Source organism: Dioscorea cayenensis, chromosome 1 (genome assembly GCF_009730915.1).
Source record: "Dioscorea cayenensis subsp. rotundata cultivar TDr96_F1 chromosome 1, TDr96_F1_v2_PseudoChromosome.rev07_lg8_w22 25.fasta, whole genome shotgun sequence".
Classification (NCBI taxonomy): domain Eukaryota; kingdom Viridiplantae; phylum Streptophyta; class Magnoliopsida; order Dioscoreales; family Dioscoreaceae; genus Dioscorea; species Dioscorea cayenensis.
Window position 1 is genome coordinate 26,372,040 of NC_052471.1, and position 20,391 is coordinate 26,392,430.

Genomic DNA, 20,391 nt, shown 5'->3' on the forward strand with positions numbered 1-20,391 from the left:
GATAAAATTATAATCACCACATTGCATGAAAAAAACATATAAAAAAATTAAAAATAAATAAAAATCAAAGGGAGCTTACTAATCGGGTTATAAAAAGTTTTTACTAGGGTCTGAGGGGTTAATAAAGGCGGCATCGGAGTTAGTAACCACGATGCAAGTGGTTTCTATCTCCTATTTAAAAAAATGTATTATTTAATTATTTTATTAATTATAATATAATAGTTTATTATTATTCATATATTTTTTTATTATTTTAAATATTTATTTATAAAATATAATTTTTTTAAAAATATATTATTTAATTATTTTTATTAATTATATTTAAGATTTTTATTAAATAAATATTTTTTTAATGAAATATATAATGTAAATAGTAAAACATTTATATATTTAAAAAAATTATTACTATTATTATTTTAATATCCAAAACATTTATTATTTATTATTTAAAATTTTTTATTTAAATATTTAATATTAAATATATTTTATACATTTAAAACCATATTATTTAATATTAAAAATTGATTAAGAAATTGTGAATAACTAAATAACATAAGGGCATTTCTGTCATTATGTTAATAGATTCCCAAGAATATCTTCCAGTGCCAAACACAGAAATATTACTTTCTCATCAATTTAATCAAACTTTCCAATGCATACCAAACAAAAAAATATTATTTTCCCAATAATTATTTTTCCATTAATTACTTTCCCATCAATTTAATCAAACTTTCCAATGCATACCAAACAAAAAAAATATTATTTTCCCAATAATTATTTTTCCATTAATTACTTTCCCATCAATTAAATTCTATCAAAGCATTCCCATGGTAAAGCACCAAATGCCACCTTAGGTTTAGAACTCAAGCAAACCTGAATCTATAACAACATGACATTATTGGTAACCTTTGGGCCAATAGACATGATCCCGAAAGCTTGATCCCTTTGCTCCATACCCTAGCTAAAATCTTCCACCAAACAAATGAAGAATTCAAGCACACTTCATTACTACATTCTCTAGAAAACTCAACATCAAATTTTCCTAAGACCACAAACTCTTGACTATATGGTGTATCAAGAACGGAAAATCAAAACACTAGAAACAGAATTAACTCTAAAAACTGAAGAAACAATGAAGATCATATCACAACTCAAAGAAGCCACTAAAAAGTAGAAGAGCTAAGTAGACCAAAATAAAATAATGGAAAAATTGGAATTATTTCCAGAGCCTATTTCAGAAGTCAAACAAACATATACAAAGAAAATGATTCTATCTTAGTACCCACAATTCATCTTTGAACAAGATGTATTGAGGCAATTAACAAAAGAAGAACTACTTCTACCAAGATTTTGCGATAGTAGGGGAATGTATTCAAAGAAGCTGGTACATAAAGATGTAAAATGCAATTGTGAGGAAGGATTTACAGGTTTTAAAAATGTTCATTAGATATGTCTCAATGGAGAGATCGGGAAATTAGAGTATCGGATGAAGGCTATAAAAACCTCTTGAGACATGGATATTTGGCTAGAATTATTTTGACCCGAGTCTAGAAAGCAAAGCCAACTTTTTAAATGATTATTGCCAATTGATCCATCTCCTTCACAAATTTTTCAAAGTGCTTGGGCCACATTTGGATGGGTATGTCAATTTGGAATTAAATTCTATCTTTCTTTGTTACAATGAAGGTTATCCTAATGAGGCATGACATCATATCAAAGTAACTCTTCTTTGCCATTATAAGCCTGGTCAAAAAAGGGTCACTCCTGCAGCTTGGAAGATGTAATCATCCCAAGAAATGTTAAAAAACAGATGAAACTATGGAGAGCATTTGCAACTCTACTAACTGAAAGAGATTTGACCCTAATATGATTGACAATCAAAGATGCAATATGGTATTAGAAACAAAAATAGTCAATGTCACATACACCAGTATATGTTTCCTATATATTATCCATTTCCAAACTTAATTGCATAGATTCCAACTACTAAATATCACATGAAGAAGATATATCCAAGGCAAGAGAATACAAATTTGGAGACTTTTCTAGAGTAAGCATACTCTCTGAAGAATTAATGGTACATCAACAAGCCCAGGAGGTTCTCCAGAAGGCCAAGATGACATAGTTTAATAGAATCTAGACAACATGATGGAAGGATAAGGCTAAGGAAGTAGCTCAATATTGTCAATAGTAGTAGCACTATGTAAAAACCATGGGCTCTATCCATATTTGGCTTAAAGTCTTATCTATTACTATTTTAAAACCATAGGAGCCCTGTATTTTAGCCTATAGTTTTTTTTAGTTGTTTTCTTTTAGTCATGTCATGTCATATCATGTAAAAGGAGCTTCTTTCTCCTTGATATATATAAGTAGACTTACTCCTTAGTTTGTATAATTGAAACTTGAAATAAGAATCCAGTTTTGTGAAATTCTCTCTTAATTTTTTTCTTATTTCCTCTCAATTTTAATTTTAACACTTAGTTCGTTAAGCTTTTGGCTTTAACAACTTGAAGAGGTGGACCCCAAAGTGATGGAAGTAAGGGCTGATATAACACTTTCATTTGTTTGGTTTGCAGAAGTAAAAGCCAAAGTGGTGAAGTGACCACTTCACTCTTTGATTTCAAAAAATTTTTGCCAAAGTGGAGCTTTAGTGCCCCACTTCAGCCACGTGAGTGAGTTATACTCACCACATTTATTATTTTTTACTTTTATTTTTATTTTTCTTTATCTTCTATTAGTTTTTTTTTCTTTTGTTATCTTTTATAATTTTTAATTTAAAAGCTGTTTTTATTTTTAATTTTTAATTTTTTTCCTCTTTTATTGTTTTATAATAAAAATTAACATTCAAATTTTAAAAATGTACATAACATCAAATATAATAATATTTAAAAATAACTTGTTATTTTTGGATAACAAAATTTTTGAAAAAAACTTAACCTATAAAATTACAAATAGTTTTTTACTAATAATATAAAAATTTGATTAAAATGAAGCATAATTTTAACTTTGAATATATTTTAATAAAATAAGTAAATATCTTTTAAAAATATTTTTAAAATTGTGTAAAAAAATATTTAGGGGAAAAATACTTAGACATGAACTAAAATCTGTAAATTAGTAGGTTAATTAAAAAAAAATTAATATGTTAATAATTATAAACTCAACCCAACATATATAAGGAGGTAACCTCACCTCATCATAAAGTGATGAGTGAAACCTCACATCTATATATATATATATATATTTTATTTTTTTACTTCTACGAACAAAACAGCTAAAATGGTTGATATTTGATAATGTGACACTTCCCCCATCATCTAAACACATAATTAAAGACTTCAACTAAAATTTTCACTTCAACTAAAGTGGTACTTCAATACTTTCATCACTTCGATGAACTACTTCTAAACTAAACAAACCCTTAGTATAGGTTGGAATTGGGGGGTGGGTTTAGCAAGAGAGAGAGACAGGGACTGTTGAATGGGACGTGCCTTAAGAAACTGTCCCCCATATATATATATATATATATATATAATTTCTTTATATACAAAATTATATATGAAAATATTGTGGGTATGTATTTTTATAAATGATGTTTGGTGATATGCACCTACAAACGCGTGTATAAAACCCTTTAAAATCTATGGGAAAGTGCATACAGTAAACAAAATTATTGTTAAGAACATTATAAATTTTTAGCGACAAACATATTATTGAATTTTTTTTAAAAAAATTCTAAATAATTTGTTATTTATTTTAAATATTAATTATTAATATTTTAGTTACCACTATTATAATAAAAAACATCTTATTCCATTCTCTCTCTTAACTCAAAAGCTGAAATTACAATCATGCAGTTTATCCATGTTTATGAATAAGTAAATAAATATTTTAATTAAATTTATTCAATTTTTTAAATAATTACGTATTATAATATTGATCATTTATAATTGAATAAATTAAATGGATAGAAGTTTTTCAAATTTAAAAAAATTTAAACAAAGATTTGACATCTTTTTGTTTTTGTTTTTGTTCAATCAATCATATATTTGCAATAATAATAACAACTTCGTTTGTTTTTTTGTTCAATCATTACATCTTGCATTATGAATAAAGGACGAGACATCAAAAATCTTTTTGGAGTACGAAGAAATTTAAAATGTATAAACAGAGAGAGTGAGAAATGGAACTAACATGTAATGAAAGGCATGGAATTGCAATTCTTGTTGAAGAGGTTGGCAGTGTTGGATTTAAGATAGAATAGCTGATGTAATTTGGCAGAAAGATAAACACAAGGTTTAAACTGGAATAAAATTTAAATATCATGGTCAAACTAACAAAATTAGAATTTGAGATAACAGTAATCTTTCTTAAAATAAATCTCATGGCCCAAATAATGCTAAAATGTCACCTCAATTTATGACTAATTGAGTCAATTCCATGGGCGTCCAAAACAAGTTTTGACCGAATTAATTTCATTGGATTATAAACAAATGGAGGATGCTGGTATAACCCTATAGTTAGATATTAGAGTTCCATGTGAGAGGTTGGGAGATTAAATCCCTCTTCATGTATGATAAATAATGTAAATAATAATTTATCCACTCTGCTGAGTGGACAGTGGAGGCAAATGGTTAAAGCGGCAAAGAGACGCTCTTCCAGTAACTAGTATTTTTAGTTAAGAAAAATGATGAATTTTAACTATTTTCATGGAAATAGAAAACGTCTAAAAACAAATAAAAGATTATTTAAATAATTTATTTATAAATAAAAGAGGTAAAATGATATAAGTTGTTTGTTGTGAAATGTAGGACTGGATATAGCAGTACCGCAGCAAAATAAATAAGAATAATGCTGAAAAATAAAGGACACAAAGATATTACGTGGAAAACCCCTAAATAATTAGGGTAAAAACCACGGGCAAGGATAGAAGAAATTCACTAAGTGGGAAAATTTCAGAAGCTACAAACTCTCTCTAATAATAAGGAGAAAACCAGTATCCTCTCTTATACTAGGAGAATAGACTAACTCTCAAACTATTTTCTCACACTTCTCACCCTTCTTCTCTCTCTCTAACTTCCTCACTCTCACTTGTGTGTCTTAACAAATGTCATGGGGGGTTTATATAGCCCTTCACCAAACAAACCAAGGGCTAGGATCATTTTGATCCAAGGGCTCACAATGATGGGGTAGGTGGCACCTACCCCCAAATAATAAAATATTCCCCCACTAACTCTCTTCACCTACCACCAAGTCATGACAAAGAAGGAGAAATGACATCCTTGCCCTTCCATGTTGATGAAGAACATAATTGGCATGGGCCAATCAACAATTGGTATGGGCCAATCAACAGTTTAGATGACTAAAGAGATGTAAGAAAATATGATGTGTGATAATCACCAAATTTATCTATAATTTTAAAAAATATGTAAACATTTATAGAAATACATGTATATACCGACAAAAAAATTATATTTATATGTATCCAAATCCACAGCATAATTATGCGCATATTCTACAAAATTTAAAAATAAAAATAAAAATCATCAAACATGACTAAACTAAAGAACAAATGAGGAGAAATCAAATTCAGTTGAATATGTTTAAAAAGTTCAATTAACAATTAGATTAGATGAGAATGACAGAAGTGGCATTAGATTTTTTTTTTAATTTTTTTCATAAATAAATAAATAAATAAATAAGAGTGATGTTATTTTTACCGGATAGATTTAACGAATAGGTTTTCCAAATGACGTGGATGCCCAATTTGTCATCCACATCTTCATCCATGTCATTATTTTTTTTATATAAAATTCAAATTTAAACCTTAAAAATCCTTAAAATTTTAAAATTAAAAAAATTATAAAATTATATTTAAAATCTTAAACCCAAATACTACAAAATCTATACCCTAAAAATCTAAAAACTTAACCCTAAATAATAAATACTAAATACTAAATCCTAAACCCTAAATCCTTTGCCCTAAACCCTAAACTAGAAAACACAAACCCCCTGCGGGGGTTTGTGATTTCCAGTTTAGGGTTTTGGGCAGGGTTTTCGGTTTATCAATAACAAGTTTTTATCTTTTATGAATAAATGTTTAAATTTAGGATTTAAATAATAAAAAAATTATTTTTTTTTAAAAAAAAAAAGAGATAAAGAAGGAATGACGTGGATGCATGGATGCCAACTTGGCATCCACGTCATTCGAGAAACCTATTCAGAAAATCTATTCGGTAAAAATATCATTACTCAATAAATAAATATAGAGACTATAAAAGGTTGTATTTGAATACATATCCATATAAATCAAACAATTGCACAATTTTTGAATTTTCTAAGGATATATATATATATATATATATGATATTTTTTATAAAAAAAAAAAATTAATTGCAACCAAGGTTTTAATTTGCTGTCAAGTTGGCCATCAGTATTTTAGCTAAAATAGACCAAAGTTTCATTTAGTAAAATATTTCACAGAAGTCAAATTATTAAAAAGAGACTTTTCCAAAGTCCACTGCTGACTTCAACAACCCAATTTGGTGAAACAAACGCCATAAAAGTCTACGGAAATGAATTACTTCCACAAAACAAACATCCCCAACCAAAAAAAACTAATTACAAGGCTCAATAAAAGTTTGGTTAAACATTCATTGAGTTGCAAATGTAATTCAATGATATTTTAAAAATGTTTATTTTTATTAATGATGTATAGATGATTTATTAAAAATAGTTATTAATAAATTTTAACAAACCAAGCAAGATCTTTTCCGCATACGAGAAAAAAGAAATCATATTATGAATTTACTTTCAGAAGGGATTCGGTCGGTGTGGCTTAAAGAATTTTTTAAAACAACTTAGTTTGAGCTTAAACTTGAGCTCAGCTCATTTAACAACTCAAGTTCAACACTTCTATCTTCATATAAGCTTGAGCTTTTGATCGTATTTGATTGAGTTAATTTTGAACAAAACCCAATTCAGCTCATTTACACCTCTATTAAATTCCATTCACATTAAACTAGTATAAATTTTAAATGCAGCACTAACGAGCATATTTTTTTTCTTATAAATGTTTAATGTTTCTCGTCCAAATTATTTATCACATTTAAGATTTACACAAAAATTGAGAGTTACATTAAAACTCCTAAATTTTTTTTAAAAAATAGTATAATAAGATAATGTTATTTTTGTATTGAGATTATTTACTCCCACTCATATACACTCTTTTTAAAATAAATTTTATTAAATAAAATGAGAAATTGAAAAATTATAATTAATACTAGCAGAATTCTTGAAAGTGACAGTAAAATTGTTTAAATAACAAATAATTAGAACAAAAGGGAGTATTTTATAAGCAAGCTTGAACTTGGTATATCCAGTAAAAACCTTTCTGGAGTTAAAATACGTTATGGTATTAATATTTGACAGGATGTAGTTTTAAATATAGTAGACATCATAATACAATATATTTAAGACCCCTGCATTTAAAAATACAAAAGAGTTAAATGAATATATCCAAAGTTCATACTTATAAAAGAGCCGTATATTTGATCTTAAAATACAAGTGTTTGATTATATGTATTTGGGCCATAACGCATACTTGTAAAATTTTCTATTTAGTTGAAAAGAGCCATAAATTTGAGCTTAAAATACATGTGTTTGATTATATATATTTGACCCATATAATCATCCAAGGTGAGATTCAAATCAAGCCAACCAAACAAGAATTTCTCGAGATCATGTAACTTGAGTTACATGGAGTTCCAAATCCCAAAAACAAATATTCCCTCTGTTCTTTTTTATCTGCCACAAATTTATATTTCTATTTATTAATTATTTTCTAACATCAAAAAGCATTTATTATCTTTTTTTCAAAATTACCCCTAACATTAATATTTAACTCTTTTATTGAAATTAAATAAAAGAGAAATATAAACATATAAATTAGGGGTAATTTTAAAAAAATAACTATTTTTTTATAAAATTTTGTGAAATAACTAAGTTTCTTAGTATGTGAGATTCGGTTTTTATAAAATTTTGTGAAATAACTAAATTTCTTAGTATGTGAGATTCGGTTAACCACGACAAATAAAAAGAAACGGAGGGAGTACACTCTAACTGGAAAAGTTGCTTAAGAAAACATTAATTGGAGAAAAAAAAACACACACACACACAAACAAAACAGGTGTTTTTAACCCCAACAACAAAATATTCAACACACATAAACTAGGTTCATTGACTAATTAAATGACCAAAAACCCTTAGATGAAGGACTGAAAATGGACTTTCTTCTAAAAAAAAATGCAAAATTGAAAAACACAAATTGGCGTTTCAACAATGACTATTCTCAATATCAAGGGAAAATTGCTAATTACATAACTAATAATCAATTTAATGACTCATATTTAACATGAGATTCAAAACCTCACTAACAAATAACACGGTTTTAATGCATAAAACTTCTCTAAATAGATGATTATATTGAGAGAGCTTCATGATGAAAAGAAGAGAGAAAGCTTACACAAAATCTATTTGAACAGTCAAATTTTGTATCCCCAAATCGTGATACAATCCATGCACATATTGTAGAATGCGGTAATCATCAGCTCCCGTCTTTATCTGCAAGGAAAACACAGAAAAAATAAGTCAAACCACTTGATTTAAAGGGCATAACATTGCCTGTACATAACTAGTAATCTTACCATTCAGATCAAAGAACAAAATAAGAACATAGACAATAGGAAGTGGAAGAGAAAAAAATTGGTCATCGCAATTATATCAAAATAATTTAGAGATAAGTACATTTTTTTTGTTTTTGTTTTTGTTTTTTTTGTTTAATTTTTAACAAGATGACTTGAATTAGTACATACGAGATTCAAATACCATGTATAACAGTTCATATCTCATACAATCAAAATCTTGAATGCATCCTAAAAAATGTAATCTGAGGGTGCATCTAATTGTATCAATATGGTGAACTAGAAATTAATTCAGAGCACCAGAAATTCAGAAAACTTTTAACTGATGAAGAAATGTTTATCAAGCGAACAAACTAAGGGAATTCATTTGACTTAGTTGCCCAAATGGTTCAATCATTGTGCTTTAGACTATACCTGTATTGACAATGAACCGATGGCATGACCAGGTACTAGTTCCCAGAAGCGGGCTTGTGAGACCTCAGAAACATCCTCGAGGGCAGTGATCTAAACAAAGTGGACAAGGGTAACAAAATGAAATACGCACACTATGAATACCATAAGAAATTAGTAATGTCACTATATACATGCCTGTCTCAAGCATTTACTGAAGGCAGAAGGGTGTATGTTGCCCGGAGCCATTTGAAGCAAGATGCTTCCAGTTGCTTGAAAAAGAGGCAGGACAACCATGAAAACAGTAACTGAGACCAGCCCCAAGCACAATACCTCGGCATTCTCAACACTTGAAGTGATATAAGATGGAATCAGAATCACATTAAAGAGAGATCGAAACTGAAGGAATTTATGATAAGGAAAAAGAAATAATTACCCTAAAGTTAAAAACCATGATGCCAGAATCAAGCCTGCACTGATAAGAAAATTATAAAAACCAACTCAGAATTGATCCTTCCGCGTCAAGATAAAATTACCGAGAGAAGCACCACGAATTAAATAAAAAACATTCAGAAGATAATGACTGCTTATTCCAGAGTGATTCTATACCTCCGTATTGAATCTGCAAGAACGTGTAAGCAGATGGAGTGATTGTTCATATCCTCAGCATTCCTGTAAACTAGCCCAAAAAAAAAGAGGGGCATATCAGGAAAGAAGAGCTGAGTTGAATACCTTTTATGAAATTAATGTAACCAGCATGATCTATTGTTATTCAATTATTAGGATCAGATATTATGAATCCATTGGAAACTCACCAATATTAACACGTGCATAGCTCCTGAAGAACCAAACACCAATCAAATTCACTAAAAGATTGGTAACAGCTGAAACAATCAGGTAATGCCTGATAATAGCAGTAGCAAGTAAGCATGCAGAGGGCATTTTAGACATGTCAGAAAGGGCCACAATAGCTGCACATGATATTATCCAAAACAAGAAAATTTGGTATAGCAAGTTTCAAAACTTACTTGTGCTCAGATTCATCTTGTATGAATGCATGGAGTGCTTCCACCGCCAAGGAGAATGACATAAATAAAAGAAAAATCTGTCTACATAGACAATTAAGCAAAATGGCTACACATTAGTACTGATGGAATATTTAAATATGAAGAAAATACAGAACGACATCACTTCCAATATAACCAAAAACAAAAAACTCGCAGAAGTAAAAGTATAAGCGGATTCTGAGATAACAAGGTTACTTCTGACCACTTTCTTCGCAACAGACTATTATTACATGAAATAACTTGAATTTTAAACAAAATATCAAGCAATGGTTCTTTAGATGTTCATTAGGCAAGTACAGTTTCTGCCAGCAGATGTTTATGTAGACGATCAAAGAAAAGCTCCACCTCTTTATCCTTATATAACTCAGTAGACTAACAATAATCTTCTTCAAAATCCTAAGTTTCTTTTCATCCATCCATCTCGCTTATTTACTTCGCTTTCCCTTGACAAGAAAATGTTTATATATGCACGGGTTTGAATTTTATTCCAATGCAAGGAAAAATGTATTTGTATGATAAGAAAATACCAAGAGAACTTGAGGACATTGTGAGAAGAAAATAATTTTCCCCATGTCAACTGGACTTTTGCCGAATAATAGGCAGTAATTTGGACATTAGGGCCACATATGGTAAACTCATTGATAAACTAAAGATCCAAAATTAATGAAGCCCAAAGAAATAATGTTGCTCAAGGCCACATTAAACTTGCAGCCACAGAATGTCGCATGTATATGGATAGATTGAACAAAAACAGCTACCCACATTAAAACAACATTGAAGATGGAGATTAAAGATTTACAACAAGATCAGGTGTATCCATAAAAAACAAATTCACAGAAAACAAAAGGCACTAGTTCAACTATCATCACCAAGAAAAGAGAAGCAAGTACTTACAGCATTTGTGAAAGCAGCCAATACTTCTAATCGTTTGTATCTGAAAAGATAAGGAGAAACAAAAATTAGAGGACAAAAGGGATAGGAAGTAGAAAAACCATGAGTTAGTGAGGAAAACAGCCTTCTCAACATCAACCTTTTATAAAAGCCAGATGTTCCTTAACCAATAGTTACATTACATAATTCTCATGAGATGACTATAAAATATTTCCTCAACAATTTATATAAACTCATTATCAGAAGTGCATAAATGCATGTTTGTGAGAAAAGATTCACAGATCCAAATGGTGTTATATATCTGATCAAATTATCTTCACTATTGATGCTATTAAAGAAACTGCACAAGATTAGTTCTACTACATCAAAACTTGCATTAGCTCCCCATAGCTATTACCTTTTTTTTAATTTTATTTTTAGAAAAATCTTACCAACAAGTGCTCCAATGAACAATTGAGCATAAACTCACCCATATGTATATATTCCATCAGGCTTCTTTCTAGCAGCCGCCATCGCAAATAAGGAAAATGTCAAAAGCCCACAACCAAATGTCAAATGAAAGGCATCTGACACCAAACCTGAAAAAATAGCAATCATATCAAGTTATCCTAATGAAAAGTGTAAAAGAACAAGATTAGCAAAGAATGTCACACATCTTAGTTGACAACAAATAGGCACCATACATATATATATATATATATTTTTATGATTCACATGAACAATAGCAGCTTATAAATATGCGATGTCTTAGCTTCTGCTCAACGAAATGCAATAAATTGTTAAGAGTAGTATCACTAAATACTATGGTCATTTATTTGTCTGTCTTCTATTATCTATTTATCCTAATTTAATTTAAAAAGGTGACAATGCCTTTTAGGGTTATGTTGATAATCCTAATTCTCCTGTTCACTTTGTAAGTGTATGGGGACTTTAGTTTGTGATTGAGAAGACTACTTTTAAATTTGGAGATCTATGAATAAATTCTTGGATTACAAAGTTTGCACCTAATATGATGCTAAGAGCCAAGTCGCGAAGAAAGAAAGTTTCTGCTGTGCTACTGTAGCGGCAGTGGCAATTTTTCCCATTCAATATGATTTACTGTAAGTGTTAGGGACCTGTTGCATGTCAAGATCTTTAGCAAGGGAACTCACTTTGCCAATGTATTCAAATGATATAAATATCAATCAGTATTGATTTTAACTCTGATAAACTATATAAATCTCAATTACAATCTTCTTTTAAGCAGTCACATGGACGCCGCAGAGAAGGACAAGGTTTTTCTTTGAGAATCTAATTTGATATATCCGTTGCCAAGTTGTGAAGAAAGAAAAAAAGGTTTTTGCTGTGCTACTGTAGCGTCAGTATTTTTCCCATTCAGCGTGATTTACTGTAAGTGTTAGGACCTGTAGCATGTCCGGATCTTTAGCAAGGAAACTCACTTTTCCAATGTATTCAAATGTTATAAATACATCAATCAGTATTGATTTTGATTCTAATAATCTATATAAATCTCAATTACAATCTTCTTTTAAGCAGTCACATGGATGCTGTGGAGAAGGACGAGGTTTTTCTTTAAGAATCTCATTTGATATATCCATTGAGCATCGTGTGTCCTATTATCTGATGGGATATTTGAAGAAGAAATACAATTTTTTTGGCTAATCAATTATTTTAGTTTGCCTTATCTAAAGGTTTACATCCTTTCAAATCCAAACAAAATATCAATTTAGTCCACATAATCCTTCACGTGAAATTCGTACAACTTGGTTGATAAACTCAGGTGCTATCTGCCCGAAACAAAGTTGCAAGAACAAATCTGTTGAAGATTTATTCTGAAAGGCATTAACAGCTGGATCCATATGAAAACTCGATGAGTTGATCAGTATAAAAAATATCCCATTTTCACTGATTTTGCATGCTCTAAACCAAAGTGGGTAATAGCACATAATGGAGGTAGATCATGTCACCGCTATAGCACCAACTTATCACAAAGTTTCAACTCAGTTCTTCAAATTGCCTGTGGCATACCACCTAAAGCTTTTGTATCCACTATTTTCCATCATATTGTGGTGCATTTTTCAATAATTGTGCTCATGGACTTGGTATGGATCAGACTTTTGACAATGCCACAAGAAACAAGGCTTTGTGATAATGTTAAGAAGGGCAAATGCTTGAGTGCAAGGCATTTCAATCATAATGAGATATAGGTTCCAGAATGTGTCAATGACAGTATGACTATGATGCAATCATCGACAAAATTTCTTTCACATGTACACGCGGGTTTATGGCCGCCCATCAATTACAATGCATACATATCTGAAGGGTGAGCAGTCTTCTATTGCAAACATTAAACCTACTGACTCAAACAGGTAGACCTATGATCCTTGCTTTCGTCTAGTGACAAGTTCATGGTCCTGGCAATCACATGCTAAGACTAAAGATGGCCTCACTTGTGGGGTGAAACACAGCCAAGTGACCCAAGGTCAGACATAGGCACATGCCCAAGGATAGTAGCCTTGATTCCGAAGGCATAACAGATGTTCTTTGTGTAAACAACTTAAACAATAAATAACCACTTACTATACACAAAATACAAATATGTAAGAAAGGAGGTGGATATACTTTTTATTTGTATGTGAATATAACTATTGTTATTAAAAATAAAAAGAAGTTATTCAAGTATTTTATGCTTTCAAATATTTTAAGGGATCTAAGCTAATGATTTCAAACCATTTCTACAAACGAAATGTCCCTAGGCCATATAAGACAATAAAAAAAAAGAACCAATTTAACACACACACACACACAGCTATTGCCAATTAGCACAAGGTGCTCACTTGGCGCCATCCAAATGTAATGGCCCTAAGACCATATAACTATTTTTTAAAAAAAAAAAGAAAAAAAAAACCCACAATTTGATGGCCCAAGGCCGTTTTGGCAAATAAAATAGTCTTCGGGTCATATAGGTTAATTTTTTTTTTAAAATCAGCTTTAAAAAACATATATTCTAAATCTCTGCCTAGTCTGTGCTTTGACAAATATCATGCCCACAGTGCTAGATAGGTCACTATATTGCAAACAATTCTTCTTTAGCCCTTAAAGCAATCGATGATGATGCCAACTTACGCCATCTTATTGTTGATGATATTTTACATGTCCCTAAACTCACCAATATTTGTTATTTGCTGGTCAATTAGCTGATTTAAGATATTATCACAATCATTGCTACTTCTTGTATAATGCAGGATTTAGAAACAGGCTTGGAGATTGGTACATGGTGTGAGTTGTTAGCATCTATGAATCAGATCACCTTCACATTCCACATATTGATGCTACTTCTAAATTTCATGCACTTTGTTTTTGCCTTTTGGTTAAACTCTTAGTCTCCATCATGTTATTTATGGCATTCTGGATCAAGTCATATTTCTCGGTCCACGTGACAATATTTGGTTTCTTTTTGTATGTTAGGACAAGTAACCTTTGGTAATATTTCAAACTGTCTTGGATGTAAGTTGACTAAATTCTCCTCCTTACAATTTAATACTATTCCACTATATCTTCTCCTTTTGATTTGGTTCATTGGGATATTTGGGGGCTTGCACGTATAAGTTCAAAAGGAGGTTCACATTATTATGTATTTTTTTATTGATGATCACACACATTATACATGGACTCATTTGATTCATAAACGCTCTAACTTTTACAATCTTTATATCAACTTTGTTTCGATGGTTCACACAAACTTTGGTAAGTCCAACAAGTATTTCATTCTGATTCTAACAGAGAATATCTATCTACTAAATTCAGCCCTTTTCAGTCTCTAAAGGAACAATTTATCAAACCTCTTATCCTTACTCTCCCAAACAAAATCAAGTTGTAGAAAGTAAAAAAATCGTATAATATAGAAACTCTAGATCATTATTGTTCTCTGCAAATACACCCCTGCATTTAAGGGTGAACGGGTGTTTATCATTGTATATTTTATCAATCATATTCTTTCTGCTCCTACTTCTAGGCTTACTCTTTCTCACACACTGGATGGTTTTCCACTTAATTATTACCTTGAATGTACTTGTTTATGAACACACAAAATTATTTGCTAAGTCAAACATATGTATTTTTCTTGGTTATAAGATTAAACAAAAGAGATATTATCCTAGTACAAATGGTTATATGCTTCCCAACATGTAGATTTTCAAGAAACAATTTTATTTTGTTCTTCAACTAGTAATTATTCTTCATCCAGTAATTCTTCTTGTTCGTAATCTCCTAGTTTACTCTTCATTGATCTATTTTTGAGGGAAAAAGCAATTATGTCTCTTTAGATCTCAACTCTTTGTCAACATTCCTCACTTTCACAGGTTAACACTGCTCATCCCAAGGCACCAACACAAGGCCCTAAAGATGATCTTTTTTCATCTTGTTAAGATAACTCTACAAGTTTGTCATTTCCTTCTATGTCTATTAATCCTACTCTACTTCTCTCCCGTCCATTGCATGTCCAACCACCTTGTACTAGTTGATATCCCTATAGGTACACTTCATTGACTCACTTGCCTTCTATTTGATCATATGAATATTGCTCATTTATTTCTTCTATACACTCTCCTCCTGAACCTCCATCTTTCAAAGATGCCTCTTCTTAATCCCTTTGGTAGAAAACACTTTATGTTTACACAAAACCAACACATGTATATTGTTTCATCAGTTGTAAGTGGATATAAAAGATCAAGACAAAGGTAGATGGATCTCTTGAACAATGCAAATCTCTTAAGAGTACAGTATTGATTTTGGTGACACATTAGCTCCTTTAGCAAAAAAATGACATCCATAAGTGTTCTAATTGGCATTGCCTCTTCTAATCAATAGCTTCTTTTTTAAATGGGTATCAAAATGTCTTCCTATATGAAGATTTGCATGAAGAGGTACATACGTGTCATCTCTTCTCATAAAAAATTTTTTTGACTGCTATATGTAGATGATATGATTATGACAAAAATTGCTCAGGTATTATTTTTCTTAACGATCTTTTCACTAGGGTGTTTGAGATGAAAAATTTGCTTTGTCTAGCATTGAAGTAACTTAATCATCCAATTGTTATATATTGTCTCAAATGAAATATGCATTGGTTGTACTTGACAAAGTTAGACTTCTAGATCGAAAAATAGTCACTACTCATTTTGAGAGCAATGTTACACTTTCTCTAGATTATTGCAAACTTATGGAGGATCCCACTAAATACTGATAAGGTGCCAGCTCTTTAGTACATATTATAGTTACTCGTCATGATATATAGTTTATTGTGAATGTTTTTAGTCAATTCAACTCTACTCCATAAACTTCTTATGAGTCTGATGTCACTCAAATTCTTTGATAATTGTGAGGCACATCACCATGGACTATTATTTCTTTCATCTTCATCTTCAGTCTTGCAAGCTTTTTGTGATACCAACAATTGGGTGAGAAATTTCATATATTATTGTTCCACTATTGGTTAGTGTATTTATTTAGAGGATACTTTGATATCTTGGAAAAGCAAGAAACAAGAGGTTGTCACTAACTCTTTCTTCTACTGATGTTGAGTAACTTTGGATGACATCTGCCACAGCTACAGTTATTTGGCTTCATAAGCTTTTAGATGCTTTAGGTCTTCCCCCAGTCTGAGCCTACCCACCTTCATTGTGATAATAAAAGTGCTAAAGTAACTGCACACAACTCAATTTTTCAAGAGCAACAGAACAATTCAAGTAGGGGCCGTCGGGCACTATCACTATTCCCCACATTCAGGTATCTCTCCATATTGCTGATATGTTCACAACAGCACAATTTTGCTCAATTCAAGTTTCTTTTAGGCAAACTCTTAAAGTTCACCACAACCATAGTTTGAGGAAGGCTAGTAAAGTAGTATTATTTGATACCATGATTATTTATGTATTTGTATTTTGCTAGATGTTTATCCTAATTTATTTTACAATGTCTTTAGGGTTGTGGTGATAACCTTAATTCTCCAATTCTCTTTACAAGAATATGGAAACCTTCAGTTTGCATTTAAAAAGACTACTTCTGAGTTTGGAGATGTATGAATAAATTTTTTTGATACCCATCTTTTTCGATTTCCTTAATTTGGTTTACATCTACCACAAGTATCATGTGATCATCAAATTCCCAAACAATACAATCTACAGCATTCTACTAATACACTAAAAAGAATCCACTCCGCTGATAAGAAACTTACAATAGAAGAATACATAAAAATCAAACTTTTAATCTTTATCAATGACAAAGCCAAAAACAAGGAAGTTCAAGTCAAGTTTGAGCAATCATCAATGGATTAGCACATGATGCATTACTCTATATTAACAAAATTGTTAATATTCCCAGCATTAAGTTTCATAATTTAACACAGGGGTATCTCCTCAAGTATGCACATCAAATTTCTTGATATATACCTTCATTTAATGACTACATAATTTATAAAAAGTTAAAAACCAAAAGTTATGGGCATATTGAAATTCCATCAAAACTAAACGAATCGAAGTTAAAAGTGCATAATAAAGACAAAGACTCATACCTACACGCCCGGTGAGAAGACCAATCATCAGTTCAGCAGACGAATAAGCCACATTAAGCGATATCAGCAAAGTCAATCGCTTCATCGGCCGATTCCCCGACCTAACAGCCCTGACCACAGCCAACAGCAAACCAAGGACCCCCAGCTTCTTCTTCCCAGCATCCACATCCTCTCCAATAACAACCTTCCCAGATCCAAACCCTAAACCATCGCTCTCAGGTGGCAAGATACTGATCGACGAATCAGACCGAGAAAGATAGGGACGAAGAGAATCACTCCTCTGGAGCGCATTAGGCGTGCGAGGATCGGATTGGCGGAAAGATGGCTGGCGAGAGAAGGCAAGCCTCCGATCACTGCTGCTTAAGCTGTAGTTCAGGCCCCAAGGGTGCTGTGAGTCGCCATCGGTGATGGGATTGCTGAAGGACGAGCTCTTGGGAGGAGGGAACCTAGGCAACGCGTCAGCCGCACGGGAATCCATGGGAGAAGCGATCTGGTTCTCCATGAGGCGGAGATGGAAACCCTAATTTGGGGTCATGCTCTGATGGATCGAGGAAGCATGGTACGGTGAACGTTCTTAGTTTCTTCGCGTTCTTTGGCTGTTGTGAGAGATTTTGTCAATAAACCCCCTTTGTTTTTTCTTAATTTTTTTTCTTAAACGTATGAATAAATTGCCAAAAACACCCCATAAGTTTGCAATATCCACAAAAATACCCTCTTAATTTGACTATCCCTAAAAATCCCTTTATTTTAAATATAATGATTTATAAACCCCCAAGCATGTAACGGTGGTTAACATAGTTACATTTGAATTTTATGGATGAATTTGCCCCTTGTATGGGGAGTCATGGCAGTGCAATCATGTTCCCGGTTTGAGAGGAAGTGGGGGGTTACTTTTTTGGTTAATCCCTAAAGACTCTTACTGCGGCCGGTTTAACTTTTTTCTCTCTTCGCCTCTTCAGCTTTTCATTTCCAAAGTTGTCTCCACTTGGGCATCATTGTATCAAAGAAGAACCTCGCTTTCCACCATTCTCTCGAAGAAGAATTCCCGCTCAAGTATTTGGCATTCCATCAGTGTGCAATCTAAGGTATTGAGCTGAGACGGACGTCGTTGAAGAAGTTGTTTTTAGGGTTTTTTTTTATAAACTATTCTGTTAAAGAAAGAGATTCTCGGTTTTGTTTTGTGCACCTGTTTTTATTGGATGATATTGAAATCTGCAGGGAGATTTATCAGCTAGGGTTTTGTTTTTGTTTTCAACTTCGTCTGTGTACGAAAAAGAGATTTTTCGATAGTTATGTTGTGTAATGTTTACAATGTAGGTTTCCGTTTAAGTTAATATGGTTGCAATTTTAAAAATGTGGTTTCCGTTTAAGTATTGGGATTTTATTTAAACATTTGAGGTTTCCTTGTAAGATTTATTGTTTCTGTTTAAATAATGAGGTTACCGTTTAACTATTTATGTCTTCGTTTAAGAATTTAGATTAACATTTAAAAACCTTTACTTTTCACTTAAATTTATCTGAATACTATTTAATGTGTGGTTATTGTCGCAGGCTTGTGATTATGGCTGTCAACCTAGTTAATGGGTGATGCTACTTGACACCGGTAGTGGAGACTTTGGTTGAGTTTGTAGCATTCACCGAAATTGAAGTTGTGTTCCAAGAGAGGGCCCTCTTTGATTCTTTGCTACATAGATATGATGGCCGCACCAACAAATTCAGGATCGGGGGAAGCTTGGTAAATTTCAGGCCCGAAGATGTGGCACTCGTTCTTGGACTGCATTGCGATGGAGACGTAGTCGTATTTCAGAAGAAGAAGAAAGCACATTCCGTTTTTTAAGATAGATATTTTTCGAAAGCCTACGAGAGACACAGAGACTCCATCAAGAGAACACTTGACCAGCTTGTTTGGCAGAGGGGAGAAGAAGAAAGTTTTGTCAAACTCCTGATGGTGTACCTCATGGGTACAATCCTCTTCCCAAACACCTCATGCTCAATTCTGAATTGGATCATAGATTACGTCGATGATCTACCTGGCATGGGGCGATATGTATGGGCACAAGCAACGCACAAGTAGCTGATGGAGGACGTCCCACGGGGTACGTCAAAGGTTGCTCGGTTGCACTGAATATCTGGTTTTATGAGCTGACTGGTATTAGAAAGAAGGTGCGATTTGGCAAGATCCCGAGGATGCTATGCTACGGTGAAAGTAGTTACCAGAAGCAAGCTATGATAGAAGCAATATTGTCATCTCTCGAGGGAAATGAGGTAATAAATCATGAGTTTCCGTTTAAATATCAAGCTTTTCTGTTTAAAAATATGAATTTGTGTTTAAATTTTCGGATTGGTGTTTAACTATTGGGGATATCGGTTAAAAAAATAACTACACTGTTTAAATAATTGGATTACCTGTTTAAAACCATTTGCTATTGTTTAAATTGAATGCTCTTCACTGACATTGTGTTGTTTAACTATGTTAGTTTCCTGAGCTGGTCACGGTGAATACGGATGAACAAATATTCGTTCGGACTATCCGCCGGGGGATGCTATTGCTCCCGAACCACTGGCGTGAAGGCAGGATGACAGGCCATCCTCTTCAAGGTGCCTCCGACGTCGTTCACCTAATGACAGCCCAACCCGCACTAGAATACCTCGGCATCGGAGGATCCCCGCACTACCCCGCCGCCCAGCCGATACACCCCCTCTCCCGAAGGCAACATCCCTCCTACCTACTCACCCCCCCCAGAAATCGTTAATTTACCATGTTTCCTAT

The 20,391-nt window shown here is 32.2% G+C and overlaps 1 protein-coding gene across 2 annotated transcripts; it reads right to left on the bottom strand.

The window, feature by feature from the left end:
* Positions 1–8,274: 8,274 nt before the first annotated feature.
* Positions 8,275–18,214, bottom strand: LOC120265466 (metal tolerance protein C2). 2 transcript variants are annotated; one of them, XM_039273395.1, is made up of 10 exons: positions 17,622–18,213; positions 11,520–11,628; positions 11,054–11,093; positions 10,121–10,197; positions 9,908–9,996; positions 9,702–9,771; positions 9,529–9,567; positions 9,291–9,441; positions 9,117–9,206; positions 8,275–8,622 (listed from the first exon to the last, which is right to left on the bottom strand). In XM_039273395.1, the coding sequence occupies exons 1-10, from the start codon at positions 18,121–18,123 to the stop codon at positions 8,521–8,523; spliced, it is 1,269 nt and encodes a 422-aa protein (XP_039129329.1). In that variant the 5' UTR covers positions 18,124–18,213; the 3' UTR covers positions 8,275–8,520. The 2 variants fall into 2 exon arrangements, with proteins under 2 accessions (XP_039129329.1, XP_039129338.1); XM_039273404.1 differs by lacking the exons at positions 8,275–8,622; positions 9,117–9,206 and having other exon boundaries at positions 9,306–9,441; positions 9,529–9,562; positions 17,622–18,214.
* Positions 18,215–20,391: the final 2,177 nt, after the last annotated feature.